Source organism: Vipera berus (genome assembly GCF_964194415.1).
Source record: "Vipera berus genome assembly, chromosome: 4".
NCBI classification, from domain to species: domain Eukaryota; kingdom Metazoa; phylum Chordata; class Lepidosauria; order Squamata; family Viperidae; genus Vipera; species Vipera berus.
The window spans coordinates 65,130,966-65,158,638 of record NC_138206.1 but is presented as its reverse complement, the minus strand read 5'-3'; the positions used below and the strand labels follow the sequence as shown (position 1 = coordinate 65,158,638).

Here is a 27,673-nt window from a genome sequence, read left to right as displayed (position 1 = left end):
TAAGAAATGTAATTTCCTCCTTATATGTACATCTATATGCACATTTACATTTCTCAAAGGAATAAGATTTTACACATTTTTAACGGGACAATAGTATTTAAGTAAGTTGTTTATATATTGTTTAAAAGTTTTAACCTGTAAGAAGTCACTGGGCGGGAAAGAGGGTCTTTATGATTTTAAAAATAATTAAAAGTGATTTTAAATGTAACCAACATTCTTTAAATATATAGAGTATAATACAAGAGCAAAACTCTTTGTGACTCTTAAAGTTCTTTGCTATCAAAAACCAATAACATATTCCAATTATGTCTTGTTTTTGCTTTAGGGAACAGCCTTGGAGAACTAGAAGATGAAAGTTCCAATTCCTCATTTAATTATCCTCTATGCTAGTCTTGTTCAAAGTTTGAAGGTTGTGACCAAAAGGGGTTCAGGTAAGAAGATTGTTTTTCATTTTGTCAGAATGTATGGAAATGAAATTGCATATATAGTATATATAAATATAATAAGTGTTTGCATGTGCATTTTGAAGATGTCAGGGCAAAATAGTGGCTTTTTGTGAAACAAAACATCCTTCTTACATTTGTTTTACACACACTACTAAACATAATCTGTTAGAAATAGTTTTCAGTAGTTAATAAATGGCAAAGGATTGGATTCTACTTCATTCATGCTTACAACAGACCTACGTAAATTAAAAAAATAATAAGAAAAATCAAATTGATTTTAGTGATGTTCAATTAATAAATTTTTATATTAATCATATAGGTTATAGATAGAAAAACACAAAAATCTCTCTATAATATATAGTTGTGCTGTTGATGTACAGATTTTTCGTTGAAGCAAAAGATTCAGTTTTGCATATGTGGCCCACAATATACCTGAACTTTGTTCTAATTAGGTTAGAAATGTTAAAATGCATAATTATTCAGTTAATGTTACTAGGTTTGTATATTTAGTGTTTCATGTGCTGCCTGCAAATTTTGTATTTAGTTGGTTGTTCAATCACAGGTGGGTTCTACTACAGCTTTAATACATGGATTATATATTATATGGATTTTATATTAGTTACTAATGAATTAATCATTTTGTAATCAGATGTTTTGTAACTAATGGTGGGTTAGATTCCAATTTTTTGGCATATACCTATGTGGAATTTTGATTTTTTTTTTAAAGTACAATGTATACATTGTGAAAATTAATCCAGATTATTAATGGAATCTTGTTTGAAGTGTTTTTTGTAATTCACAAATTGGACTGTATATAATTCATGATATTGTTCTTTGCAAAGGTACAATATTATAAGATTTAGTGATGTGAATAAGCTTTACAGTTGTTTTTTTTTGAGAATATGCTTAATTCTGGGCATGGTTTTCTCGTATTCATATCAGAAATTGCTGCTTAAAGAAGAGAACTTAAAGATAACTAGATATTTAATTTTCATAATAGGGATTCTTCTTTTGTAGCATATTTGCTTGTTTTTTTCAGGTAACTTCACTTAACCTTTAAGTTATCTCAGACAGCTGCTTTTTGAAAGAAAGTGTACTTGAGGGAGTAATGTCAGCAAGTCAGCATTTATATACTTCCTGTTATACATACAAAAGAATGCATGATGTCCAAAATATCCAAGCATTAGAAATGTCATTGCTAGTCATTGTTTTTATGAAATAATGGATAGGCAATCTTCTAGTTATACAGACATAACTGTATTTGATTTAATATCTTTATGGAAGATATTTTTTAATATTATTTGATATTTTATATAAAGAACACTTTTGAAATATAAACTGGGGAAGGATAAAATTAATTAAACATGAAATCAGAGGAAAAGTAAAAGAAAAAGAATGAAAAGTATAATAACGTAATATGTTACCTATACACTGTTATATCATGAAACCATTTTATTCCATCTTCCATTGAATTATGGTCAATACTATACCAAATTGAATTATATACAGTTGTGCACTTTGAAAAAGTTTACATTGAATTATGATCAGCATACATTTTAATAGCAAATTTGGTTTTAGAAATACTTAACTTGATTTTTGAAGGTAATTAAGAAAAATCATTTGTGAAGGACTTTGTACTAGACAGACTTCATGCATTTTCTCCTTAAGTTTCAATTTTAATTGTATCTCTGTTTAAAAAACTATATTAATTGCACATGTATTTTAATTCCTGTAGTTATTTTTGATTGTTGAAGAATTTAATCAGACAGTATTTTAAAAAAAATATTCCAGTAATGGTGTGGGCACTTGTCCAACTTTAGTAATGGTGCAAGCACTTGAAAATCCATTCATGGGATAGTATGCATTGGTCCTTCTGGCTCTTCAGGTGGAGCCAGAAGAACCTTACCTTACTTTTCTTAGAATTTGTACTATTGTACATTTCTAGAATTCTTCTGTGAGTCTTGGTCACTGCCACCTTCCTTCCTTTTATTCAAAATGAAATTACTTTTAAAAAGCTGGTCTCAGCATTCTCGTTTTTTTGTAGATAGGAAAGTATCTTGCTGATAGTTACACTCCCTGTTAAAATGAGATTGTAATTTCAGAAAATATTCAAGTTACTTATAATGCAAATTACAGTTACAACTGATTGAGACTTACAGATAATAGGAAAATGGGACAGAGAAAAACGTAAATCCTCCAGATTAAACATACAGTTCATCTTCCAAGATATAATAAGTATCTAGCCATGCAGACGTTTGTAAAGGAAGGACAAAATAGGGCTAAGGTTGCAATTCAACCCATAATATTAATTTTTAAATTATACTAATTCTAATTCATTTGGTTATTTCCTTCTTATTCTCAAACCTTTCTTAAGGTTGGTGTGTTGTACTTAGCTGAATGAATGAATATAACTTTATTACGGTCATAGTCCAGCAATAGATGACACCCTTTACAATATGTTAAAAAATAACACTTACATTAATAATAAATAATAACATCCCTGTTAAGAAAATACATGTTCTCAAAATGTTAGGGTCACTCCCTAATTTACGTGAGTGGGAAGCTGATAAGTTTGTGAGTAAATATAATGTTCCAAAAATTATTAGAGATATCTCCAAAAAATTGGCACAAGTTGACAACTATAATTCTGTAACCAATTTTTTTTCTTCTCATGGACATTGCAGCAACACAGAATTTTGCCACCACATGCATGGTAGAAGGGTTTGAGTCCTGGAGGAGAAAGCCTACATAAAAATTGTCTGCCCTCCCTGGCAATCTCTCTAATAAGGGGAGAATGTATGCTGACCTATAGCCTCGGTATAACTCACAGTACAATAAAACGTGAGATATCTTCGACTTCTCCTTTACTACATATACATACCCATTCTGCTATTGGTGTTCTCTTATACCTGTCCTGGAACAGTATTGAGGGGAGAATGTTAAATCTGGCTCTTTCCAGGGCAGGGAAAGTTATCAGTCAACACTAGCGGGGACAGTCCCTCTGGAAAGAAATGCATTCTAAGCCAATGAATGATCATCATCTTCCAGGCTCTTACCTGAATTTGAGGCATGCCTGTCTCAATTCTTAACTGGGCATTTGGAGTTCCTTTGGGTGCAGCTAAGATGGCTCGCAGGAATTTGGTTTTATGGTTTCTAGCAAGTTTTTCTTTGCAAGGATTCCTGTTTGTGCCCCAAATAGACTTTGCACCAATGTTTTGGCCTCGAAAACTTTTAAGGCAGCAGGTACTAATTGAGTTGTACTTAGCTGGTGGGAACCAGATTTTTTTTAAAAAAAATCATATTCATCATATTTTGAAAGATAAAAGAATAACCATGACATTCAGGTAGTTCCCTCCCCCTTTAAAAGGTTATCAGAGATAATTGGCATCCCTATTACTGACTAGTTGCTCATAGCAACAAAACCTCCCAGAATTTGTGGATCTCTGGCTTATTATCTAGATTGTAAATATATATTTAAACCTCTTGGGATATTTTTGCCATCTTCATGCAACTCAAAAGGACAAGTGAATTTAGATGCCCAAGAATTCTTGTGTCAAAATGTCCGTATTTATAAGTATCACGGAATTCTAGTACTTTTTTTTGGTAAAAGGTGCCTCAGCAGCAGTCATCACCTCCATAAAGTAAATATACTTACAAGCTTCTAGAGTTGGACTCAAGGGTGTTTGTTTGTTTGTTTTGCTAGAGAAACATTAGATGTATAGCTAATGTATAATCAATATCCTCTTGTCTGACTTCATGCAAGAACGAATTAGAAGAATGATTTGATTGAATAATTAAAGAATGACATACATACATAATTCTGGCTGAATACATTAGGAAACCCACTTGCAATCTTCATGACTTCAGGAAGGGAAAAGAAAGTTTTATCTAAAAAACGTATTCATACTGCCTCAAGTTCTTCATTATTTTGTTATTAAAATACCAAACCTCAATATATCTATCTCTAGTTATCTGTTTTGCATATCAGAAAATTCCCAGCCTTGTCTTAGTACCTGTATCTTTGTTGTGTGATAACTGAAAAGGAAATTTATTTACCTATTTCTTGATTTCTGCACCCAATGATTAATATATTTGCCTATATGATCAGCCAAGAACTATAGAAAAATATAGGTTAATGCGATGTCTCTGTCTTTCTGCTTCACTTTTATTTCATAAAAAGTGAAGTTCTTTGAAGCAATTCAAAACACACTGTTTATTCAAAAACAGAAAATGTTGGTTCCTGCTTTTCTGTTAGTGTAATGGGGGTGTTTTTGGAATGAAGATAAAACAAAGTATAATTGGATACATTTCTGCACTTTATTTAATATTAAAGTTTATTGTATTGTTATTAAACAGAGTAACATTATACTTTGGGGACAAATACAAGAAAACTGTGCATGCATGACTTTGTGTATTTTTAATTAAACTATAATACACTTCCTAACAAAATAATAAACTATGTGCAGTCTGAAGGCATAGACACAGTATCTGTGTTCCCATGGGGTGCTGTTCTCATATTAACAAAAACCACTATTCTATATTTGCTACCTATTGCCATAACAGTTCTGGAGACTATAACTACTTTTGGTGCCTTGTTAAAAATATTTCCTCATCATCTTTGTGAAATAAAAACAGTGATACTTGTTTCCCCTTTGCTGTAGAAGAAGTAAAGAAAAAAAAATTCAGTTGTGGCTTTGTGGACTAATGAAATCAGCATTTCTTTTCAAAGTGAAAGTGTTATTATACCACTGAGTACATTTGTCCTGATAGAAAATGAATGTGAGAACTGGATTTGAAAGCATAAAACTTGTTTGGAAGAACTATTTTGTATTTACAGTATTTTTTGAATGAAATACATTGAAACAAGACAAATCTGTACCTGAGGAAAAAGGAAAAGGCGATTCTAGAATGTTTCCTTAAGGAAAATTTCAGCTATTTCACAGAAGTCTTTACCATTTAATTGCAATGAGAGGATTTATAACATCATCAATGTCTCTATGGAAGAACAATATTTCTACTAGTGTTTCTAGCAACACTGGAGATTTTTTTCATGATTGTTCTAATTGCTAGCATTTATGGGGACTCTATTTTAGTCCCTGGACTTACTGATTAGGGCTGAAATAATTATATTCCCTTAAAAAGAAGATTCCTGAATTTGTGTCTCTTGGCATTCATTATTTCTACATATTAATCATGAATATTTACTGAGGGGTTATTTCCTCGATATTCTATGGAATATACCCTTGGAGAAGTATACTGTAGAGTGCAGATTTGGCATTGCTAATTGTGTTGTGAGTGGGATTTATTCTCGGTAGATCCGCACATACATTGAAAGTGTCATCAAAAGTGGACAAAGCTTTTGTTAGTTTCTTATATGACTCCAATAAATGTAAATTCCTATACTGAACCTGTTTACAGAGAGGCTGTCTAATAATGTCTTGAAGGAAAATATTGTAAAATAGTGTATATTCTATACTCAAGAGTAAAGTAACATGCAAATCAGTGATTATTTTACTTGGATTAACATGTGATGTTTGTTTCTGCCTTTTTTGCCTTTCTCTTTTCACAGAAAAACTCTTGTCTTCATCAATTATCACACAAATAATTTTCCATTAATACCTTCTTCATGTATAAGACTGCATGGAGATAATTATGTCTTAGTTCTAATTATTATGATAAAAATGTTTTGTATTGTGGAAAAAGCAACTTGCTTGTTATTGAACTAACAAGTAATTGCGTCCAATTTCCAACAGGATAGACTATTATAAATTCAGATGTTTAAATTGACTAGTGAGACTATGGGAGTAGAGACCTTTAGAGATGAGGGTGGAAAAGATTCTGCTGTAGGAAAAGTTATCATCTCTCCAAGATCAAGTCAAAGACAAATCAGTGAGGTGGTCGTTCTTTGAAGTGTATGTATTATAGATGCTTCTGCAATAGGTTAAGATATAAAATTATAATGGATGAAATATGCTGCTCTATAGGCATGCAAAGAATCGTATGACTCACAAACCACTACTACTTTTTATCAGTTTCTCAGCCAATGTTTTAAAAAAGCTTTTTAAATAGCTCCTTAATGACATACAAGAAAGTAGTTTTTTATATTGCTTGTGAGGATGAATACTTAACACTTGCTGCATACTTAATACATGTTGTTATAATATTTCCTACTTAAGTGACAGTACATGAAGGGGAATATGGATGGCTTTTTCATTTTGAAGTTCCACAACATCTATCAAGTTTAGAGTATGCATTCTATTCCATAGATATTGTCTGTATTGGTAATGTTTTCCTTCTGTTCCTTCAAGGTAGTGAAAGAGCCTATTTTAAAAGCAGAAAGGAAACCTGTGGTGGTTCCATTAGCAAGTAGCTATGCCTCTTATTTATGTTTAGCCAACTTTATTGAAGTGAGTTCTAAATAGCTTGGCTCCTATGGTTTCTCTGAAGGTATCTTGTTGTGCAGTTCAAATTAAACTGTAAGTCAAAATAAAAACAAATGTGCTACTTGGTGAACATATATTTTACATCTCTACCAATTTACAAATATTTTGTTAAACTCCGACATGGTAATTTTGTGTTGAAACATTTTAGAAAGAGTGTTTATTAAATTTATTATATTCCTCCTTCTGATTGAACCACTAAACACCTATTATAGAGGACTACGATTTGTTAGTAATGGAGAGTTGACATACTAATCAAATGTGAAGTAGACCAGAAAAAAAGTAAAAATTAAGCAATTTCTCTTAATGCTGTCTATAAGGAATGCTTAATAAAATAATTGAACGCTACAATGCCATCTGCTGGTTTTGGAAGTATACTAAATAAACAAGATAGACAAAATAAAAACAAAAAAGGGAAGCAATAGAGACAGGGGAATTTAACAATATGGGGCATTTAATAAAGCCAGTGTTTTCATATTCACTAATCAGAAAGTCTTTTAACAAAATAATATAAAATGCACGTACCCAATCTACATTTCAAACCACTGTAGTGGTTTAAATGGCAATTCCTAAAGGAAAAAAAGTTGTATTAACCTATAGGTATTAACTCCATCTTTTGAATAAGAACTTCTTCACACATAAATGGATTGTGTTATCAGATTAGATATTTTGGAAAACCTTTTCTTTTATTATTAAAAAAATAAATTGTTAAAAAGTTGATTTTGAATTATGTTTATATTGGACCTTTATGTAAAGGTTTTTTTAAAATGTTTGGTGTGTTTAATTTTAAGAAAGTATTTTGTATAGAGCACAGCATTTTTGGCTTTTTTAAAATTCCATTTATATCCCGCCCTTCTCCGAAGACTCAGGGCGGCTTACAAGCTTAGCAGTAGCCTTCATTCTATGTATATGCCTGCTTATTAGGGCTTTCACACACTCCCAAGTGGCATTATTACAAAGTCAGCTTAATTGCCCCCAACAATCTGGGTCCTCATTTTACCTACCTCGGAAGGATGGAAGGCTGAGTCAACCTTGAGCCTGGTGGGATGCGAACCTGCACTAATTGCAGGCAGCTGGTGTTACTTAAGGAGGCATTAGCCCACTGCTCCACCAAGGCTCTTGCTATTTTTTCAAATTTATTAACTGAAAAGTGTAATTTAAAAAATGGAAGAATGCCTTGAAGAACATATACTTAGAAATATACTGCCTATGGTGGTAGCAGTAAAAGCAATTCAAAGGCATATTCCTTGCAGTACCTGAAGGAATGAGAATCCCATACCTAGGCTTGAATCATATTATTTTAACTGTTGCTAAATAAGAATGTCCATTTTATGTTATACTATTTTTTCCCATACAATTATTGAGTGTATAACTGACTCTCTTTCATTTTTTTTATAGCTGCTTCCTTACTTTCTTGTGGTATGAGATATGAGGGGCAGAAGTTCTTGTATATACCATGGAAACAGGAGAAAAAGCAAGAGTGAAATCAAAATGTTACCCTAATTTACCAATCATTCCTAACAGAACTGTCTACAATTTCTGTTCCTGCTCAGGAAATGTTTAGTACTCTTGTTTTAAATCCATGTGTAACTGTTTTCAAGTTTTGTTCATTTTTAATAATCATTTTAAAATGGCTTCAAATTTTTAAATCCACGTGACTACAAATACTTTATTCCACAAAGAGAAAATAAAGTTTCACTTTCACTCTCACAAGTTAAATGTTGGAGTTTCCTTAAATTTTCTGTCTACTTAAATTCCTCCATGAAATTTCAAGGAACTTCTTCAGGAATCTCATAGGGTCGAGGAAATTTTCTAGAAATGTTGATATAATGAAACAAGAAATGGACCACACTGAATGTGGCAGTCAGATATCCTATTTCTGTTTTGCTTCAGCTCCATTCCTGCATAGGCAGGTCTTTTGGCTTGATGTCAGACTTGTAGAAGGAAAGTCAGAAGGGTTGTGGTTCTCTAGATGGAGCATTACAAATGGGAGATCTGTAAGTGAATCCTGTCATGGAGTTATATAACTAGGACTAAGGAATTTTACTACATTGAATCAGCAAGTCGGCAGAGATAAATTAGATGTCTAGAAAGGGGCAGTGTTGTTCTTGGGACAACCCTGAATTCGTAAAAGGATAGCTAATTGCATTTTAATACCTGATTCCCCTCAATTAAGATTATTTCTGTTGTTCAGCTTTCCTTAGATACAAGGGCAGGAAGTATTGCCCCTTCTGATTTAAACTTGATGCAATCTGCATATTGATTACATTGTAATCCTGAAGCCTGCATGTCTTTCACTACAATCTTTCCCAGTAGACCTTCATAAATAATGAATCATGAAGGTGAGATAAAAAATCTAGCATTAATACACTAATGAGTTTCTTTATGTGAAAAGCCACTTATCTAGAATGACAATGGCATGTTTTACAACAGGGAACAACTCAGCAAATATTTTTTTTGCCTTTTCTAAAAGGTCTCAGACTAATAAAATTAGTATTTAGATATAAAGACACTGATTATTATTCTAAGGTTTATACAATGTTTAGAGGAAATCATATGGATTTAAACCTGACAAAATTTTCATGTACTCATGCCATCAAACCTATAATGCATCTGAAGGTTTTAATGAATAGAGATACATTCTATACATAGACATGTAATACATATATTATAATTTTTTGAGAGATAACTCTCTGAAAAAGCCTCAAATGAAGGCAATACAGAGAAAGGAATGATCAAACTATTTTATTTTTTGCTTTAAAAATGTAGCCAAAAGGACAAGATAATTCATCAAATGATAGCAAAATATACTCCCCAATACCTGGAAGAGGAAAACATTGTAAATAAACTGTTTAAACTCTATTCTGATGTATATTCTCCTACTGTGGCAGGAAAATAGACATCCTACTGTACTGCTTGAATCATACTGTCCTGATTAATTTTGTACATATCTAAAGCAGTGGGTGACTTCACATATTCAGTAGCATATGAATTATGTGGAATGATTCAAAAAGTCATAGATGTTGTATGAAAAACTCATTTTAGTTTGATACAATTATAAGAAAACATTTCTATGATTTATACAAAGATAGCCATTTTTTTCCAAATAATCAGATTGCATCTCTGTTAATCTAAACAAATCCTATGATTGGAATCTGCATTGCAGACAGAATATTAATAACGTCTCCTTAAGTCTCACTCTCCAGGTGTGCCTTGTGGAGAGGGGCGGGACACTCTCCTCTGGAGTAGTTGAACCAGACTGCGTTCCCTCCTTCTCTCCACTCTGTGCTCTGTTCATCCTGTCCCAATTCACTATTTAAACTAGTTCACAAATTTATTGGCTAAGTCCTTCATCATATACAAGATAGAGAGAACAAGTGCTAGTGCACTTCTAATAAACTAATGAAGTGAGCCCAAAATTTCCATGCAAGAATGGCTGCCTTTCCATCCTTGCAACTTTGGCCACTTTGAGTCTTATTAAAGTGGCATAGACATTTGTGGAACACTGTTTTTATTCTGCAACTTTTGTTGTCAGCCCATTCTAATTAACATAAAACATAAAATTAACATTTGGTTCATATCACTGTTACAAGTTAAAAATGAAAATCATATTAATTTCATAATTAATATAATTTCAATTGGATAATTATTTCCGTACTTTTCTGTTCATATGAATCCAGTTATATTTTCAAAAATCCACTAAATCATCCTGATACAACTCTCATTTGAAAATCCTCATAAAGCAGAATCCTTGCTGTTAAAATTACTTCATTCCTTGACAGTTCTTATTATTAGGAAATTGTCCCTAAAAATTCTCCTTTTAGCCTGAATGTCCATGTTTTGATTACATCACTTTGGTCATTGTTCTTTTGTCTCCAGCAAAGAGCAGATCATCACTCTTACACGTTCTCCTCACAGGCTCTGGTCCTGAAGCCCTTCCTTCCCCTGTTTGAATTTTGGAATTATGTTTTCTCTTCCCTGGTCTTCTGACCCCTTGCCTTCAGGGATTTTCAAAGATTACAGCTGAGTTTTGAGATCATTGCTGCTAGCTTGTTCAGTACTCTAGGATATACAGTCAATAAAGTAATTTGTAATTTACACCCTAAGTAAAAAATATGGAGACATGTCAATATTTAATTTTATTAGCAAAAATTAATAGGCATACCATTTCCTTCTGTGGAACAATTACACCTTTGGATCTACCATGTTTCCCCGAAAGTAAGGCATACCCTGAAAATAAGCCCTAGCTTGATTTTTGGGGGTGGGCCTAATAATCCCAAAAATCAGACCTAGTTTCGGGGCAAGGCACAGACCTATAAATTAAGCTGAGGGTGGGAGCATGGAGCTGCCCCATGTGCCCCCACCCACTTTCCTTGTAGCCAAGACTCTCCTTGCCACCCCCACTTCCTCTGTGGCATTTTCTGCAGCCAGGCCTGAATTTCTCAGTCACAGGCCTTTCCAGAAGGCCACTGTAGCCAAGAACTGAACTATGGATTGAATCCATAGCTCGGTATTGGGCTGCAGAGGCCTTCCGGAAAGGCCTGACTGCAAAACGTAGCCCAGAAAGTAGTTGCAGAATGAAGCTGCTCCTTCAGCCGCAGAAGAAGTGGACTTGTTGGTTGGGGCTGTCAGCGCCAGAAGTGAGTATAAAAGATATCCCCCGAAAATAAGAACTGGTGGCTCTTTTGGAGGCAAAAAAAAGACCCATTCTTATTTTCGGGAAAACACGGTAATACCTGGTATTATCTCCTTTGGCAGAAACAAGTTCAAGTTGACATTTCTTATACTTGTCTACTAGTCCCTGACATTAACTGGGAAGAATTTTTTCCCATTCTTCCATGCAGAATGTTTTTAACTATATGACATTTAAGGGTTTCTTGCATGTCCAGCCCGTTTCAAATTACGTCACAGCATCTTGATGTGATTTTGATCTTGGTTTTGTCTTGGGCCATTCCAGAACCCTCCATTTATTTTTATTTAATTTTTTAAGCCATTTCCTGATGAATGTATTGGGATGTTTAGAATCATTGTTATGTTGCAAGGTCCACTTTTAATTAATCTTCAGTCTTCTTACAAATGATCTCATAATATTCTCAAGTACCTCTTGTACAACAAAGAATCTATAGTGATTTGGTGAACTGCTCAGGTCGATGAAGAAAAGCAGTCCCAAAGTGTAGCATATCTACCACTGTACTTTGTGTCAGATTCTCCTGGTGAAATGCTGGTTTTTGCCAAACATGTTTTCTGATATTGTAGCCAAATAATTCTATCTTTACCTCATCTGTCCAACACATGTTTTCTGGTTCTTTTATTGCCAGTGTCAAGAATGAAACATTGGCAGCTACATACCTCTTTGTTTCAAATTGTCATTTGAGAAAGGGGGGGAGGTGTTGGTTTAGAATTGGTTAGATGGAGAAATGATACCTCTATGATTCTGCTGAAGACCGTGAGAGCTTGAAACCTTTCCAAAGACATTGGAGCAGGTGCAAAGAGGAAGCAGACAGTTCCCATAACAAAGTGAAATAGTTTACATGGACTATGTGAGAGGGTGGGGGTTTGTCCAGAGAAATTATTGTTTAATTCTATGAATTGGTGTCTGGGAACCTCAGAGTTAGTTTTGCTTCGACATTACCATGTAGTGGATTCTCAAGTTGGATGTTGACAGCCAGCTAATTTGCAAGACAGATACTAAAGCATGAGAACATTAAAAAAGAGAGCAGGATTGAAGCAAACAGCATCATATTTACATTAATTTTCCATTATGTCAGTTCTTCAAGGTAGTCCAGACTAAGAAGCATCAATCATGATTATTAACATTTCCTTTCTTATAAGGTTGCAGTAACAAATCTTGCAAATCTAAAAGCATCTTTCACTTCCCTTTTCCAAAAACAGGTGTGAGGTGGTCTTTTATGAGACACTTTCTCCACTCCCATTCCTCCCCAAAATGACTCAAATTTCATTTCTCAGACCATTGATTAGGGTGTGGCTCATCTTCCTGTCTCCCAAGGTTTATAATTAATTATTTGTCCCTTCATCCATCTGCCATGCTGAATCCAAATAGTAAGAACATTCTCTAGAATTCAACTCACAGTCAGGCTGATTATGTGGGCAATTTTTATAGCCTATAACCTCTCTTTCCTGCTCCATCCCCAAAGTTGCTTGGTTTAGGCATCAGTAAAAAAAAAGTTTGTATTACAGAGGTTTAAATGTCTAGTAGGTACTGGTACCTGCTACAACAACAAAAAGGAAATATTGGGGTTATAGCAAGAATTTTGTTATAACCTGTAAGAGAAAATAGGAAGAGGTTGCTTGTCTAAGCAGCTTCTTGTTAATTCAAAGATAGAGTTCAATATCAAAATGGAAAACACTGTTTGAGAAGTCCCGGTCTTTGCTTAGATGTTCAACAACTAATTTTACTCTTATCATGATGTTGTTTTTCAATAGCAAAAGTTTTTTTTCTTGGCACACATCCCATGTAAAACTAATTTATACAATATCTTTTTAATTATAGATTCTTAGACATTAAAAGTGGCAAGAGCAAACTGTAGCTAACTATAAATTACACGATGAAATTCTGTGTTTCTTAGAGATTTATCTCAGCATCTTTCATTTTGTTCTCATACTGAACTTGCTATGATGGCCTCACCTGGGCAAAATGGCAGTTCTTTTAAATTTTCTCCACTTGTACATGACCTTATGACCTTATGATTGATTGTCAATTGTTTGGCAATCTTTTTAAATCCCTCCCCATATTCCAAAGAAATATGAATATATAATCTTCTTTATGAGGGCCTCAAAGAGCACACTCTTCCAACAATGAAAACTAAATGTCTAGTTCTTAAATTAGACAGATTCTGTCCAGATGCTCTTTAACACAGTTCTAATTATTTGCACTGCTCCAGTGCATCTGATTCTAATTTTAGATACATGAGATAGTGATAATTTTCCACATGCAGTATTTGCATTTATGTCTATTTAAATCACACAATGAGCTACAAAATATAAATAAACTTTATCAAGCCTTCTTAGGAAAGAAGCCCCATGTCTTCTGAAAAAAGACAATTATAAAAGATGCATTAAGTAGTTCCACCTTGTCTCCCATTATTATAATTCAAAATTCAGTTAATTCAAAGAAATTAGGGGGAAAAACAGAGATAAGTCAGAGAAAATCAGAAAATTTTCTAGTATAATAATGAGGTAGCAAATTATTCAAGGATCACATCCACCAGAAATGATAAGTGTTACCTTCAGATTGATTACATTTCCAACATTTGTTTGATCATTCTTTACACATCTTTGATAATTTTATCAGGAGTTAAATACAATCAATATACCATTTTTATACTAGTTTTCCATGTACGTATAAGATCTCATTTGCTAGCTCATATGCTCCATTAAGATAAATCAGAGGATTTTATTTGCAAATATAAATCACCTTTTAAAATAATTGTGATGGTTTCTGTACCTTTTTAAAAATATTGTGTTGTGCTCATATGGTTAAATTAGCCCAGCGTTCTGATGTGTGTTGCCTTGTTTTTTAATTTGGTCAGAAACGTATAATCAATATGGTGTTTTGATCATCTTACATGTGGTTTAATGATCTTAAACTGTATCTGCTGCAGGCTAATCTGTTTAATTTAGCAAACAGAGTTCATTAAACCTCTGTAACTGTAAACACAATATACCAAGATGACATCAATCTTAAGAAATCCTGTTAGCCCTGGACTTGCTAGAATAACCTAAGAAAAACAGAGTCATTGCTTACCAGATGAAAAAGACATCAGTTGAAGGCAGCATTACTTGTGACAAGTGTGTTCTTATTTTTGTGTATTTTTAAAGGTCACAGCTGCTGAACCTGTTACAGTTGTATTATAACTTTCTACTATCTACCTGTCTGTCTCTCTTTCCCAGTGCACAATAGGATTGTGCATGTTCTTCAGCAGGTACACTTCTGAAATGCACAAGGACACTTAAAAAGCATCTCTTTTTGAATTGTCAGTTGGCTGCTCCTTCTTCTAGCCTTGCACAATTAACAATCAGGAAGGTCGTCTGATTGTTTCAAAATATATGTGTGTCCAGAGGAATATTAGGGAAAAAATGAAGACTTAGTATAGTTGGGTTTTTTTAATTCCATTTATATCCCGCCCTTCTCCGAAGACTCAGGGCGGCTTACAAACTTAGCAGTAGCCTTCATTCTATGTATACGCCTGCTTACTAGGGCTTTCACACACACCCCAAGCGGCATTATTACAAAGTCAGCTTAATTGCCCCCAACAATCTGGGTCCTCATTTTACCTACCTCGGAAGGATGGAAGGCTGAGTCAACCTTGAGCCTGGTGGGATGCGAACCTGCACTAATTGCAGGCAGCTGGTGTTACTTAAGGAGGCATTAGCCCACTGCTCCACCAAGGCTCTTGAAGGGGACTTCCACAGCACTGTTTCAGTATGATCTTTAATTATAGTTAAACCTCCCAATCTCGAAATGCTGCAAAAGAAGAGCAAAAGTGGCATTGTCTGAACCCAATTCTCTGCAAAAGGAACATAAAATAAATTGCTTTAGTAATAATAATAATAATAATAATAATAATAATAATAATAATAATAATAATAATAATAATAATAATAATAAGAAGAAGAAGAAGAAGAACAAGAAGAAGAAGAAGAAGAAGAAGAAGAAGAAGAAGAAGAAGAAGAAGAAGAAGAAGAAGAAGAACAAGAAGAAGAAGAACAAGAAGAAGAAGAAGAAGAACAAGAAGAAGAAGAACAAGAAGAAGAAGAAGTTGGAAGGGACCTTGGAGGTCATCTAGTCCAACCCCCTGCCAAGGCAGGAAACCCTATACCATTTCAGACAAATGGCTGTCCAGTCTCTTCTTAAAAACTTCCAGTGTTGGAGCATTCACCACTTCTGGAGGCAGGTTGTTCCACTGGTTAGTTGTTCTAACTGTCAGGAAGTTTCTCCTTAGTTCTACGTTGCTTCTCTCCTTGACTAGTTTCCATCCGTTGCTTCTTGTCCTGCTTTCAGGTGCTTTGGAGAATAGCTTGACTCCCTCTTCTTTGTGGTGGCCCCTGAGATATTGGAACACTGCTATCATGTCACCCTTCACCCTTCTCTTCATTAAACTAGACATACCCAATTCCAGCAACCGTTCCCTATATGTTTTAGCCTCTAGTCCCCCAATCATTTTTGTTGCTCTTCTCTGTACTCTTTCTAGAGTCTCAAAATCTTTTTACCTTCCCCTTTACTTCATGTTTGGTACATTTGCCCATATGGATCCTAGCAGTTCTACTGATGTGAATTTTAAGAGTTGTTTTTCCCCCCTCTTTCTATATAGTAAAATAAGATTGTAGAGCAGGAATAGTCAACACTTGAACTTCCAGAGTCACTGGATTGAAAAACAAATAAAAAATGTGAAATTAACTTTAATATGTTTTAAAGTAAAATGCAGCTGACAAAAAATAGCTCAGTTCTCAAACACATTGTTCAAACTCCAGATATAGAAATGCTCAGTTTTTATTTAGTACTGAGCTAAATAGCATAGTTGCTATTGTTCTCTTCTTCTAACACATGAATATAGCGCTTTTATCATTTTAATGGAACACTTCTGGGGTAATAAATTTTAGCCCCTCTCAGTCTAAATGCATAGGAACAAGGATGATCTCCTTGTTGTTTTAGTGATTATCTGTTTGTTGTTTTATTTTAGAAAAAGAAAAATACTGGACTATTTTTTTAAAGCAAGGGGAGAAATTCACCCCTCCCCTGTGTAGTGTTTTATGCAGCATTTCCATTCAATTAGTCCAGCCTTTATATTTAACCATCTTATTCCAAATTATGAAAAGTTTTTAAGTTCAATTCAGCATTTTGTATGGAAGATGGAAAGTAACTTAGATGTGTCATTGGGGTAGTATTGGCAGAACATGTTATAATGTTCAGATTCGTTATCAGTGTTCCAGATCTTTAATCATAATCATAATAGTAAAGTTGGAAGGGACCTTGGAGGTCATCCAGTTCAACCCCCTGCTCAGGCAGGAAACCCTATACCATTGCAGACAAATGGATGTCCAGTCTCTTCTTAAAAACTTCCAATGTTGGAGCATTCACAGCTTCTGGAGGTAGGTTGTTCTACTGGTTAATTGTTCTAACTGTCAGTAAGTTTCTCCTTAGCTCTAGGTTGCTTCTCTCCTTGATTAGTTTCCATCTGTTTCTTCTTGTCCTGCGTTCAGGCGCTTTGGAGAATAGCTTGACTCCCTCTTCTTTGTGGCAGCCCCTGAGATATTGGAACACTGCTATCATGTCACCCCCACCCTTCTCTTTGTTAAACTACACATATCCAATTCCAGCAACCATTCCCAATATGTTTTAGCCTCCAGTCCCCTGATCATCTTTGTTGCTCTTCTCTGTACTCTTTCTAGAGTCTCGACATCTTTTTTACATCGTGGTGACCAAAACTGGATGCAGTATTCCAAGTGTGGCCTTACCAAGGCATTATAAAGTGGTATTAGTACTTCATGTGATCTTGATTCTATCCCTCTGTTAATGCAGCCTAGCACTGTGTTGGCTTTTTTGGCAGCTGCAGCACACTGCTGGCTCATATTTAAGTGATTGTCCACTAGGACTCCGAGATCCCTCTCACAGTTACTACTGTTGAGCAAGGTACCCCCTATACTATACCTGTACATTTGGTTTTTCTTGCCTAAATGTAGAACCTTACTTTTTACCATTGAATTTCATTTTGTTAGATAGTGCCCAGTGTTCAAGTCTGTCCTGTACTGATTTCAAAAGCATGACATAATCTAATCTGAGCCTACAAAGCAACAAAAGCAAGCAATGCACCATCTTAGCTAGTAAAAGGCATCTCCAGTGAATAGCATACTGCCAATTAATTCATTATCATGCTGACTCTTACCACTTCAGTGCTAAACCACTTCACTTTATGAGTTTACATGAAAAATGGAAATAGACTTGGGTGTTATGCATATATTACAGGTAACTTGTTCAAAGTGACGTGATAAGTGCCCCCTACTGCTTATGAGCAAATCCCAAAGTTACAAATATTGCAGCACCCTGGCAGTTGTTCACCCTTACGAGTGACTGCAGTGGCTCTGCAACATTCACCCTGGTTATTCCCTCCCTCCCCATGCCCGCCTGGGTCTCCCAATCATCAGGCCTTCAATACTCATCCTGCAAAGATTGAGATCCTTCACTTTCTTGGCTGCTCCAGGAGGCCTAAAGTAGGAGGAGGCCTAAAGTAATGCAAGATCACGCGAGATCAGTGGGGTGAGATCTCATGCTACTGATCTCGCATGATCTCATGGTACTTTAGGCCTCTGTTCTCTGTAAGCCGGGGGACGCTTCTGTGTGTCTTTGGAAGCTGGATCAGGGCTCCGGAGGCCTTTTCCAGGGTGCTGCAGCCCAGATCTAAGGCCGGGGGAGGTTTTCATACCCTTCCGAGGTCCAATATGTGAACAACTGGTTCTCTGTGTGGATGCCACTTCTGGAAGTCCATTCTGCTGAAATGGTGCAAACCAGCTGAATCCCACCACTCCTTCACATGCAAAAACTGCTAGATGTTAACAATATCTAACAGCTGTTTTTGTCCTACTAAAAGCTATAATAATCCCAATGTTGTTCTTTAAAAAAAACACCAAGAGAACATTTTGTGAATTTACCAATATTTACCATAAGCATGGTAAAGCTAGGGATGTCAATCAACATTATATTTCTGGCATTTTATTTTAGGCAAATTTAAGTTATAATTTTATACTGATTTGCAATAAGATAGCTATATTGTAACTATATTAAAAGTAATTTTATTATTGAGTTTTTAGAGATCCCTCTCCATTTTTCTTTATATTCTTCATAAAAATGTGTTTTTCATTTACTTAATATTATTGGATCCATTGCTGAAAGGTGTTTGCTATCTTTAAGAAACCATAAAGACAAACAACTTTAAAATTGCATAACAACTGAAGCAGAAAGTAATACAAAGGCTTGGGACTAGAAAAATATGAGGTTAAAAAAATAACACTCAATCCCAGGAAGTCTTTTTATAAGAATATTTAATAGCTGGGGCTGGACAGAAACCTTTTGCACCACGTTTGGAAACAGGCATCAAAATATGAGTGGAATCTTTACAATGTTATATATGCAGAGTTTCTCCTGAAGAACACCATGATCAATAATGAAATATGAAAGCATTAATAATAAGTATATTAGTATGGGCAAAGCACATGAAATCGCTAAAGGAACTGCTCCTCTGAATGGCTTGCTTAGTGTTTATGTACCACTGCATACTGAGTGGCAGTTTCAACAGAGGAATTGTCTGTCTACATAGAAATTACATACTGGTAGGTAGTCAGGAAGCACTATAAGAGTCTTCTAGAGCACCCAGTTGCCTTTAACAAATTGGCTTCATGCTAATAAAATTGCCTTCCCAAAGCATAGCATATTCGTGATCTGCAAAACAGATATACACTACTTGCATGTTCTAGAATTTGTAGAATTAAATTATTTCTTTTATGAAGTGCTCAGAGCTCAGAGCTAGGATATGTATGCCTAATGTTCATTTGTTAACGAAAAACTGAATGTACAAACAAGAACACTCAATAGATTAATACACAAATAGCATTTCTGAGCTTGTAACTATTGGTTCCCTTAGCAACTGATTATAGCATCAAATATTTAATGCTATATTATTGATGGTATCAGATACTGAAGTATTAAATATATAATATAAAGCAGTTTGGTTTAAGTATTGACTATTAAATATCTGCTTTTATGCATTAATTAGAAAATTATATTAAATATGCTGGTTTGACAGAATGAAGAAGAGGAAATGAGCAGAAAAAAATATTCATGTTTAGAGAAACTAAGGAAAGTTAGGAGCATTTTGAATATTGTATTGATTATGCAATTACTATAAAACAAGAGTAACAGCAATTTTGTTGATTGCCTGCCCAAATTACTAAAAGATGAAGAATCAAGGTATTAAGGTGCTAGATCCATCAAAAATAATTAAAATATATTTTCTTTTAGCAAATCCTTCTTTTCTGCTTTCTTTCATCTCATGCTATGATATTTTTGTTAATCCATGAAATATCTTTCTCCAATGTTCCTAATTTTCCACTGTACACAGTAAAAGCTCTTAGCTTCTCTCAGTTAATGGTTGCTTGAGCAGGGTCCGCAAGATTGTCTGGGACACTACAAATCCTCTTCACAACCTGTTTTTCTTGTAACCTTCTGGGAGGAGGCTTCGTGGTATCAGAAGCAGAACATCCAGATTCAGTCACAGTTTTGGGAACTCCAAAGCTTCCACTTTCCGCTATGTATTCAAGATGGACAGTGATTAATATTTATATGTTATTTATCCATAAGGATGTAGGTTTATACATATGTTGTATATAACAGGTTCAAATGTGTTTTATGTATGTGTACGCTTTTGAGAGCAAGCAACAAAATTTCATTTTTAATTTGTGCCAATGTGCCCACAGTAAAAACTGACAATAAAGGTTATCTATCAATCAAAAAAGGTATGATTTTCATTTCCTTTTGTTAGTTTATATAATTGTTAGGCAAACTCTATTTCCGGAGTTGATCATAAGCTGAAAGGTTTCATTTATCGCACAGAACAGCATTAAGACCACAGACTAATTCTTAGTAAGATAGAAAAATATGGGATAAACAGCATCACCAGCAGATGGATTTGTAAGTGGCAGACAATCACATTCAATGTGTAGTCCTGAATGAAACTACATCTTCATGGAGGGAAGCATGCAGTGAAGTACCCTAAGGTTCTGTCTTAGGCTCAGTACTCTTCAACAACAATAAATTATTTAGATGAGCAGATAGAAAGAGAAGTCATCAAATTTGCAGACCACACCAAGCTAGGGAAAATAGCCAACAGTTTGGAAGATACACTCAAGATACAGAAGGGTGCAACTGCATTCATCTTTTTTTTAACATTCTACAAGATTGGTTTTATTAAAGAACATCTTAAGTCATTTCAATACACAATGGGAGGAAAATACAATAAATAAATTTTTAAAATACATGTGCTTCTGTATTTTAAATGTTCTGCGATCCTTTTTGAGCCTAAAACTGTGTTAGAATGGTAGGGAAGATCCAACATTAACAGCAACCTTTCCTTTAAATTCTATTCTGCATGTTAGGGAACTGATGATTGAATGTATGTGTACATTAATAAAAAAAAGTCAGTTGCCCCACCACCAAGGAACTATGGTGGTGCAGTGGTTACAATGCAGGAGTTTGATCCTGACTGGCTCAAGGTTGACTCAGCCTTCCAGCCTTCTGAAGTGGGTAAAATGAGGACCCAGATTGTTGGGGGCAATATGATGACTTTTGCAAACTGCTTAAAGAGAGAGTTGTAAAGCACTATGAAGTGGGATGTTAGTCCACGTGCTATTGCTATTGCTATTTCTAACATATTTTATCAGGAAACCCACAGATATAATTCAATCACGTGCCCTGTTCAGGGTCTTAACAGAAGACATCATCCTGGCAAATATAATTGGAAGAATTACTTTTAAGAAAAAAACAACACCCATTTTCTTTCAAGTTGAAGTTGGCCTTCATTGAAATTTCTTTTTTGTAATTTTAACGTAGTTGTGTTTACAAATACAGACAGTATTCATTACTTTATCATTTTATTTTTTGTTGTTCGAGCCTATATCTATTTATCCAGCCAGCCAGCCAGCCAGCCAGCCAACTAGCCATCCATCCATCCATCCATCCATCCATCCATCCATCCATCCATCCATCCATCCATCCATCCATCCATCCGATTGCTGTTTCAAAATTTCACAGCACTTTTCAGAATATTTGTTTACTTGAAACTGAAATCTATGCAATAATTTAAAGACAAATCTTAAGACAGGTTTAAAAGCTGTATTGCATTTTGTCTGCCCACTACATTCTCTGTGAAATAGAATTAGCTAAAAATTGGCAAGATAATTGAATGATGATTTAGTTTGTCATTTTCACTATGGAATATTCCATCTGCCATTTGGAAAAATTCCTTCTTCCATTTCACTCTACAGATTACAAGCGAGTTCTTCCCATGTTCAACTTTGCTGTCACAAATAATCACTGCTATTATCAGAGCTGTTTCAGAAAATAGTCTTTAGTTAATTTAAAATGCCAAAGTATGTTGACATTTGCTTATGTCTAAAAAAATGGCCCTGGGATTTATAGTTTGCTAATACATTTGGTCTTGTTTCTTTTTTTAATATATATTCATTAGTTTATTTTTTTCTAATTTTAAAAGAAGCATATTGACTTTTAGTCAAATATATCATGTAAAAAAATCCTTTCCATTTTTCTTCTTTTAAAATGGAAATGATATTTACCATTTGTTATGTATACTGCCTTCGTGAAAAAAGTGCAGAAATAATCTCTTTCATAGAATTTTCGTTTCAGTCGTTCAGACACTGAATTTTGTCTCCTTTCTTTCAAAATGAGTCTTGACATTAACAATGCATTTGCTCTTGGTTTATGTATTGCAGTGCTGGTGGTGCCTTCATACTGAAAGAGATTAACTTCTGATAACATTCACAGCAACATTGATTGGTGTTGGGTTACTCAATTGGAAATTCAGTAAGATCATATGGTTGCTGCAGCCATGACAATTTTCACATTTTATCTAATTTTCTATCCTGATTGGCCTAAAAAGGCACTGGGAGAACGATTACTGTGCTTCAGAAGCTTTGGAAATTAATTATAAGAAGGCAAAGGTCTTTACAAAATGACCTAAAAACATATTTTGACATTAAATAATTATCATGCAATTGCTTAGGTACAGTCCTTCATGCTATGATTCAATGGAAATTGCATAAAGAATATATAACATAAAAAGCATAGGGTGCTGTAGCAGGATTGCAATCAGTCTTCTATAACGGGCATTATTTGTACTTAACTGCAGCTTAACTGTATTCAGATAAAGTTAAAGGCCTGCTGTTATTCAATGCCCAGTTAAGCCCATATAATTCTTATGGTTCTTTGGAAAGTATCCATACCAAATCTCTTAGGAACCTATTCCAAATTCCTTGCTATGTCCCAAATGAGATTGTCCTTCAATAGGATCAAGATAAATGCTTAATTATATATTTGTACATACCATAATATATTTTGCCCTTGTAGACCCAACACCTCAGATTCTTCCTGATTTTTCCCCTCATCCTAGTCACAAGTAACATACAAATTAAAAAATCAGAGCTTCTTGGATTTTCCTAAATTCAATTCTGCATACACAGCATGCAGGTCTTCTAGTCCATCCCCCTGTTCAAGCAGGAAAGACTATACTATTTCAGACAAGTGGTTGTCTAGTCTCTAATTAAAAATCTCTAGTGATGGATTGGTTGCATACCCCAGGTTTGGTCTTATTAGGGTTTTATAAAGCGGTGCTAATACTTTGCCTGATCTTGATTCTACTGTATGCCTGTTTATACAACCCATAATTGTATTAGCTTTTTTGGCTGCTGCTGCATACTGCTGGCTCATAGTCAAGTGATCATCCACTAGGACTCCCAAGTTCCCTCTCACAGTTACTGTTTTTCAGCCAGGTCTCACCTAATCTGTACTTATGCCTTTGGTTTTTACTGCCTAAATGTAAAATCTTGCTTTTCTCCACATTAAAGTTCATTTTGTTGGATAGGGTCCATTGTTCCAGTTTGTCAAGATCTTTTTGGATCCTGAGCTTGTCTTCTGGGGTGCCAAATGTCTTACTGAAATCTTAGTATATTAGGTCACAGGCATTTCGCTGGTCTACTAATTTAGTCAATTATAAAAGAATGAAATAAGATTCGTTTGGCATGATCAGTTTTTAACAAATCTGTGCTGGCTACTAGTTATAACTTTGTTTGCTTCTGTTCGCAGATCTGTTTTTTTGATCCCGCTGGGGCAGGATCGCTGTGGTGCGATCCTTGTGTGGGGGCAGAGACATGAGCTTTTGCCAGGGCAGCATTGTTGCAGGCCGTGGTGCGATCCTTACACGGGGGTGGTGGTGTGAGCATCTTGCCAGGGTGTCATCGCTGCAGGCTGTGGCACAATCCTCACGTGGAGGCAGCAGCAAGAACCTCGTGTCAGAGCAGCAGCACAAACCTCACACCGGGATAGCATCATTGTGGGCCATGGCGTGATCCTTGTGCTAGTGGTAGCATTGCCACCAGCCTGGCAGTGGTGGTGCCACAAGCCTCACACAGACACCACCATCACTGAGAGCCTTGCACACATGCTTGCAGCCTTGTTTGCATGGTGCGCATGCTCGCAGCCTGTTTGTACGCACATGCACACATGTGGCCACATTCACATTTGTGTATGAGGGCATAAGGCACCTGCCCCACCGGGTCACCAATCCAAAAAGGTTGGTAACCTCTGTGTTAGACTATATATTATTTTTGTGTGAAGACTGATGCAAAGAATGAGTTAAGCAGTTCTGCTTTCTCCCTACTGTCTGTTATTTCCTTGCCATCTTCTCTCTTTAGTGGACCTACAGTTTCTTTGAGTTTTTTCTTGTTATTAAAATGCTGAAAGAAACTTTTTTATTGTCCTTGATTTCTATTGCAAGTCTTTGTTCATTCTGTTTGCTTTCTTGACTTCATCTTTGCATGTTCTGGCTGTCTGCTGATAATCAGCCTTAGTTATTTGTCACTCTTTCCATTTTTTGTACTTGTCTTTTTTGTCATTCATTTTGTCAAAGAGATCTTTGTGCAGCCATCATGGTTTCTTCTTGAATTTCTTGTTTTTCTTTTTCAGTGGTATTGTGCTGGACTGGGCTTTTATGATCACATTTTTCAAAGTTTCCTATGCTTCTTGAGTTGTTTTCCCCTTTAGGATTTTCATCCATGGAATCTTTCTTAGGTTCTCTCTGAGTTTGTCAAAATTTGATCTTTTGAAGTTTAAGATGCTAGTTCTGACTAGATTCGTTTTCTTCCTTATTAGATATTTAAGCCAGATCAGAAGTAAGAGTATATCCTTCTGTGTTCAATTCAGATACAAGAGCATCTGGTCTGACGTTATTTGTTCATATAATATAAGTGAAGGGGATGAGAAATTACAAACTGGAGGCTGAAAACATATTGTTTTGAATTATGTCTAAGTATTGATTCCCAGAATCTGTTTCTTGTTATTGTGGTCTGATTAATTTTTACCATATTAATGGGTACTTCAATACATTCTTATGAAACTGTCCTTTATTTCTCCACTACTTCCTCTTAGAACCCCCACTCAATACAATGCTAGATTTTTGTGTCAGGTTCTTTTGGAACCACAAATAATTAACCCGATTTTAATACACAATGCTGCTAGAATCTGTTTTCTTTTCTTTTCACCAGCCATTCCTTTTCTCTCTTCTTTCTCCCAGAAGTCTTTCCTTTCCTCTTTATCTTTCTTCTTGTCAGAAAAGCAGTTGCCTTTTTTCAGTGTGAAAATATACTATCATTTCAACTGTCACAGTTGGTTATCAACTACAAAGAACAACATTTGTATCTTCCATATGTATGTGACAGGATAGAAGTGAGAGTCATGGGAGACTGTGTGATGTCCTAATTTCCCAACCAAGACAGCAGAGCAGGAAAGTTTACTCTCTAATTTTGTCTCTGCAATATTTTCTTAGGTCCTTGGGCAAACTAATAAAAGTATAAAACCAGAGGACATTCAATATGGAAGTCAGCCTTATATACAAAAGAGAAAACTAATTGCTTCTAAACTTTTCAAAAGAGGAAAATTAATTTGATAAAATTATTTTATATTCACGTGCCTTCTTTAATGAGGTGCCTAATGCAGTTCTCCTGTATTTGTACCATATACTGTAAACAGGTAGTCCTCAACTTACATCCACAACTGAGCCCAAAATTTTTGTTCCTAAGTGAAACATGTATTAAGTAAGTTTTGCCCCGTTTTACAACCTTTCTTGCCACAATTGTTAAGTGAATCACTGCAGTTGTTAAAGGACTTAACTTGGTTGTTAAGTGAATCTGGCTTCCCCATTGATTTTGCTTGCCAGAAGGTCATAAAAGATTATCACATTACCCTGGGGCACTGCATTGGCCATAAATGTGAATCAGTTCCCAAGCATCTGAATTTCAATCACGTGACCATGGGGATGTTACAATGGTTGTATGTCTGAAAAATGGTCATAAGTCACTTTTTTCAGTGCTGTTGTAACATCGAACGGCCAAGGAGTATAGTGATGTAAGTCAAGGGCTACCAATATACCATCAATTATTGTGCAGTTAATTACCCAGAAAGGATATTATGACTAAATATTAAGTATCTTCCCGATGGAACTTCTCCAAGTCAGAAAAGCCAAAATAAGAAAGTGAACAAGAAATGTGTCCTGGCAAAAAGTAGGTTTCAAAAAGCAACTTCAACTTTGCAACATGAATTATTTTTTTTAAAAATATTATAAATTCCATCCAGAATGTAGTGAAATATTTAATCTACTTTTGTTAGAAAAGATTTCCCTAAAATATTGGAAGTATAGTGTTGGCATAATAATAGTTTAATTAGTTCATTATTAATAAATAAGATCATTTCAATACTGGCAAATGCATTAGGAGGAAAATAATGATGATGATGATGATGATGACAACAACAACAACAACGATAATAATAAAGTTGGAAGGGACTTTGGAGGTCATCTATTCCAACCCCCTGCTCAGGTAGGAAACCCTATATCATTTCAGACAAATGGATGTCCAGTCTCTTCTTAAAAACTTCAAATGTTGGAGCATTCACCACTTCTAGAGGCAGGTTGTTCTACTGGTTAATTGTTCTAACTGTCAGGAAGTTTCTCCTTAGTTCTAGGTTGCTTCTCTCCTTGACTAGTTTCCATCCATTGCTTCTTGTCCTGCTTTCAGGTGCTTTGGAGAATAGCTTGACTCCTTCTTCTTTGTGGCAGCCTCTGAGATATTGGAACACTGGTATCATGTCAACCCTCACCCTTCTCTTCATTAAACTAGACATACCCAATTCCAGCAACCGTTCCTTATATGTTTTAGCCTCCAGTCCCCTAATCATCTTTGTTGCTCTTCTCTGTACTCTTTCTAGAGTCTCAACATCTTTTTTACATCGTTGTGACCAAAACTGGATGCAGTATTCCAGGTGTAGCCTTACCAAGGCATTATAAAGTGGTGTTAATACTTCATGTGATCTTGATTGTATCCCTCTGTTAATGCAGCCTAGCACTGTGTTGGCTTTTTTGGCAGCTGCAGCACACTGCTGGCTCATATTGAAGTGATTGTCCACTAGGACTCCAAGATCCCTCTCACTACTATTGAGCAAGGTACCACCTATACTATACCTGTGCTTTTGATTTTTCTTGCCTAAATGTAGAACCTTACTTTTTTCACCATTGAATTTCATTTTGTTAGATAGTGCCCAGTGTTTAAGTCTGTCCAGATCCTCCTGTATCTTAAGCCTAACTTCTGGAGCATTGGATATTCTTGCCAGCTTGGTGTCGTCTGCAAATTTGATGAGTTCCCCATCTATCCCCTCATCGAAATCATTGATGAAGATGATGAAGAGCACTCGGCCCAGAACAGAGACCTGGGGCACTGCACTACACACTTCCTTCTATGTAGGTGCAGTTCCATTGAGGCCCACATGCTGAGCCTATTTTCTGGAGCATTGGATATTCTTGCCAGCTTGGTGTCGTCTGCAAATTTGAAGAGTTCCCCATCTATCCCCTCAACCAAATCATTGATGAAGATGATGAAGAGCACTGAGTACAGGCGATCAGCCAGTTACAAATCCATCTGGTGGAGTTCTGTCTA

The 27,673-nt window shown here is 35.3% G+C and overlaps 1 protein-coding gene across 1 annotated transcript in view; it reads left to right on the top strand.

Annotated features, from left to right (window-relative positions):
- Positions 1–331: 331 nt before the first annotated feature.
- The window catches only part of IL1RAPL1 (interleukin 1 receptor accessory protein like 1), a 741,179-nt gene continuing 713,837 nt past the window's right edge, over positions 332–27,673 (top strand). The window contains exon 1 of the mRNA XM_081327132.1: positions 332–431. Coding sequence (XP_081183258.1) covers positions 350–431 — 82 coding nt within the window. The 5' untranslated portion in view covers positions 332–349. The remainder of the gene's footprint in view (positions 432–27,673) is intronic.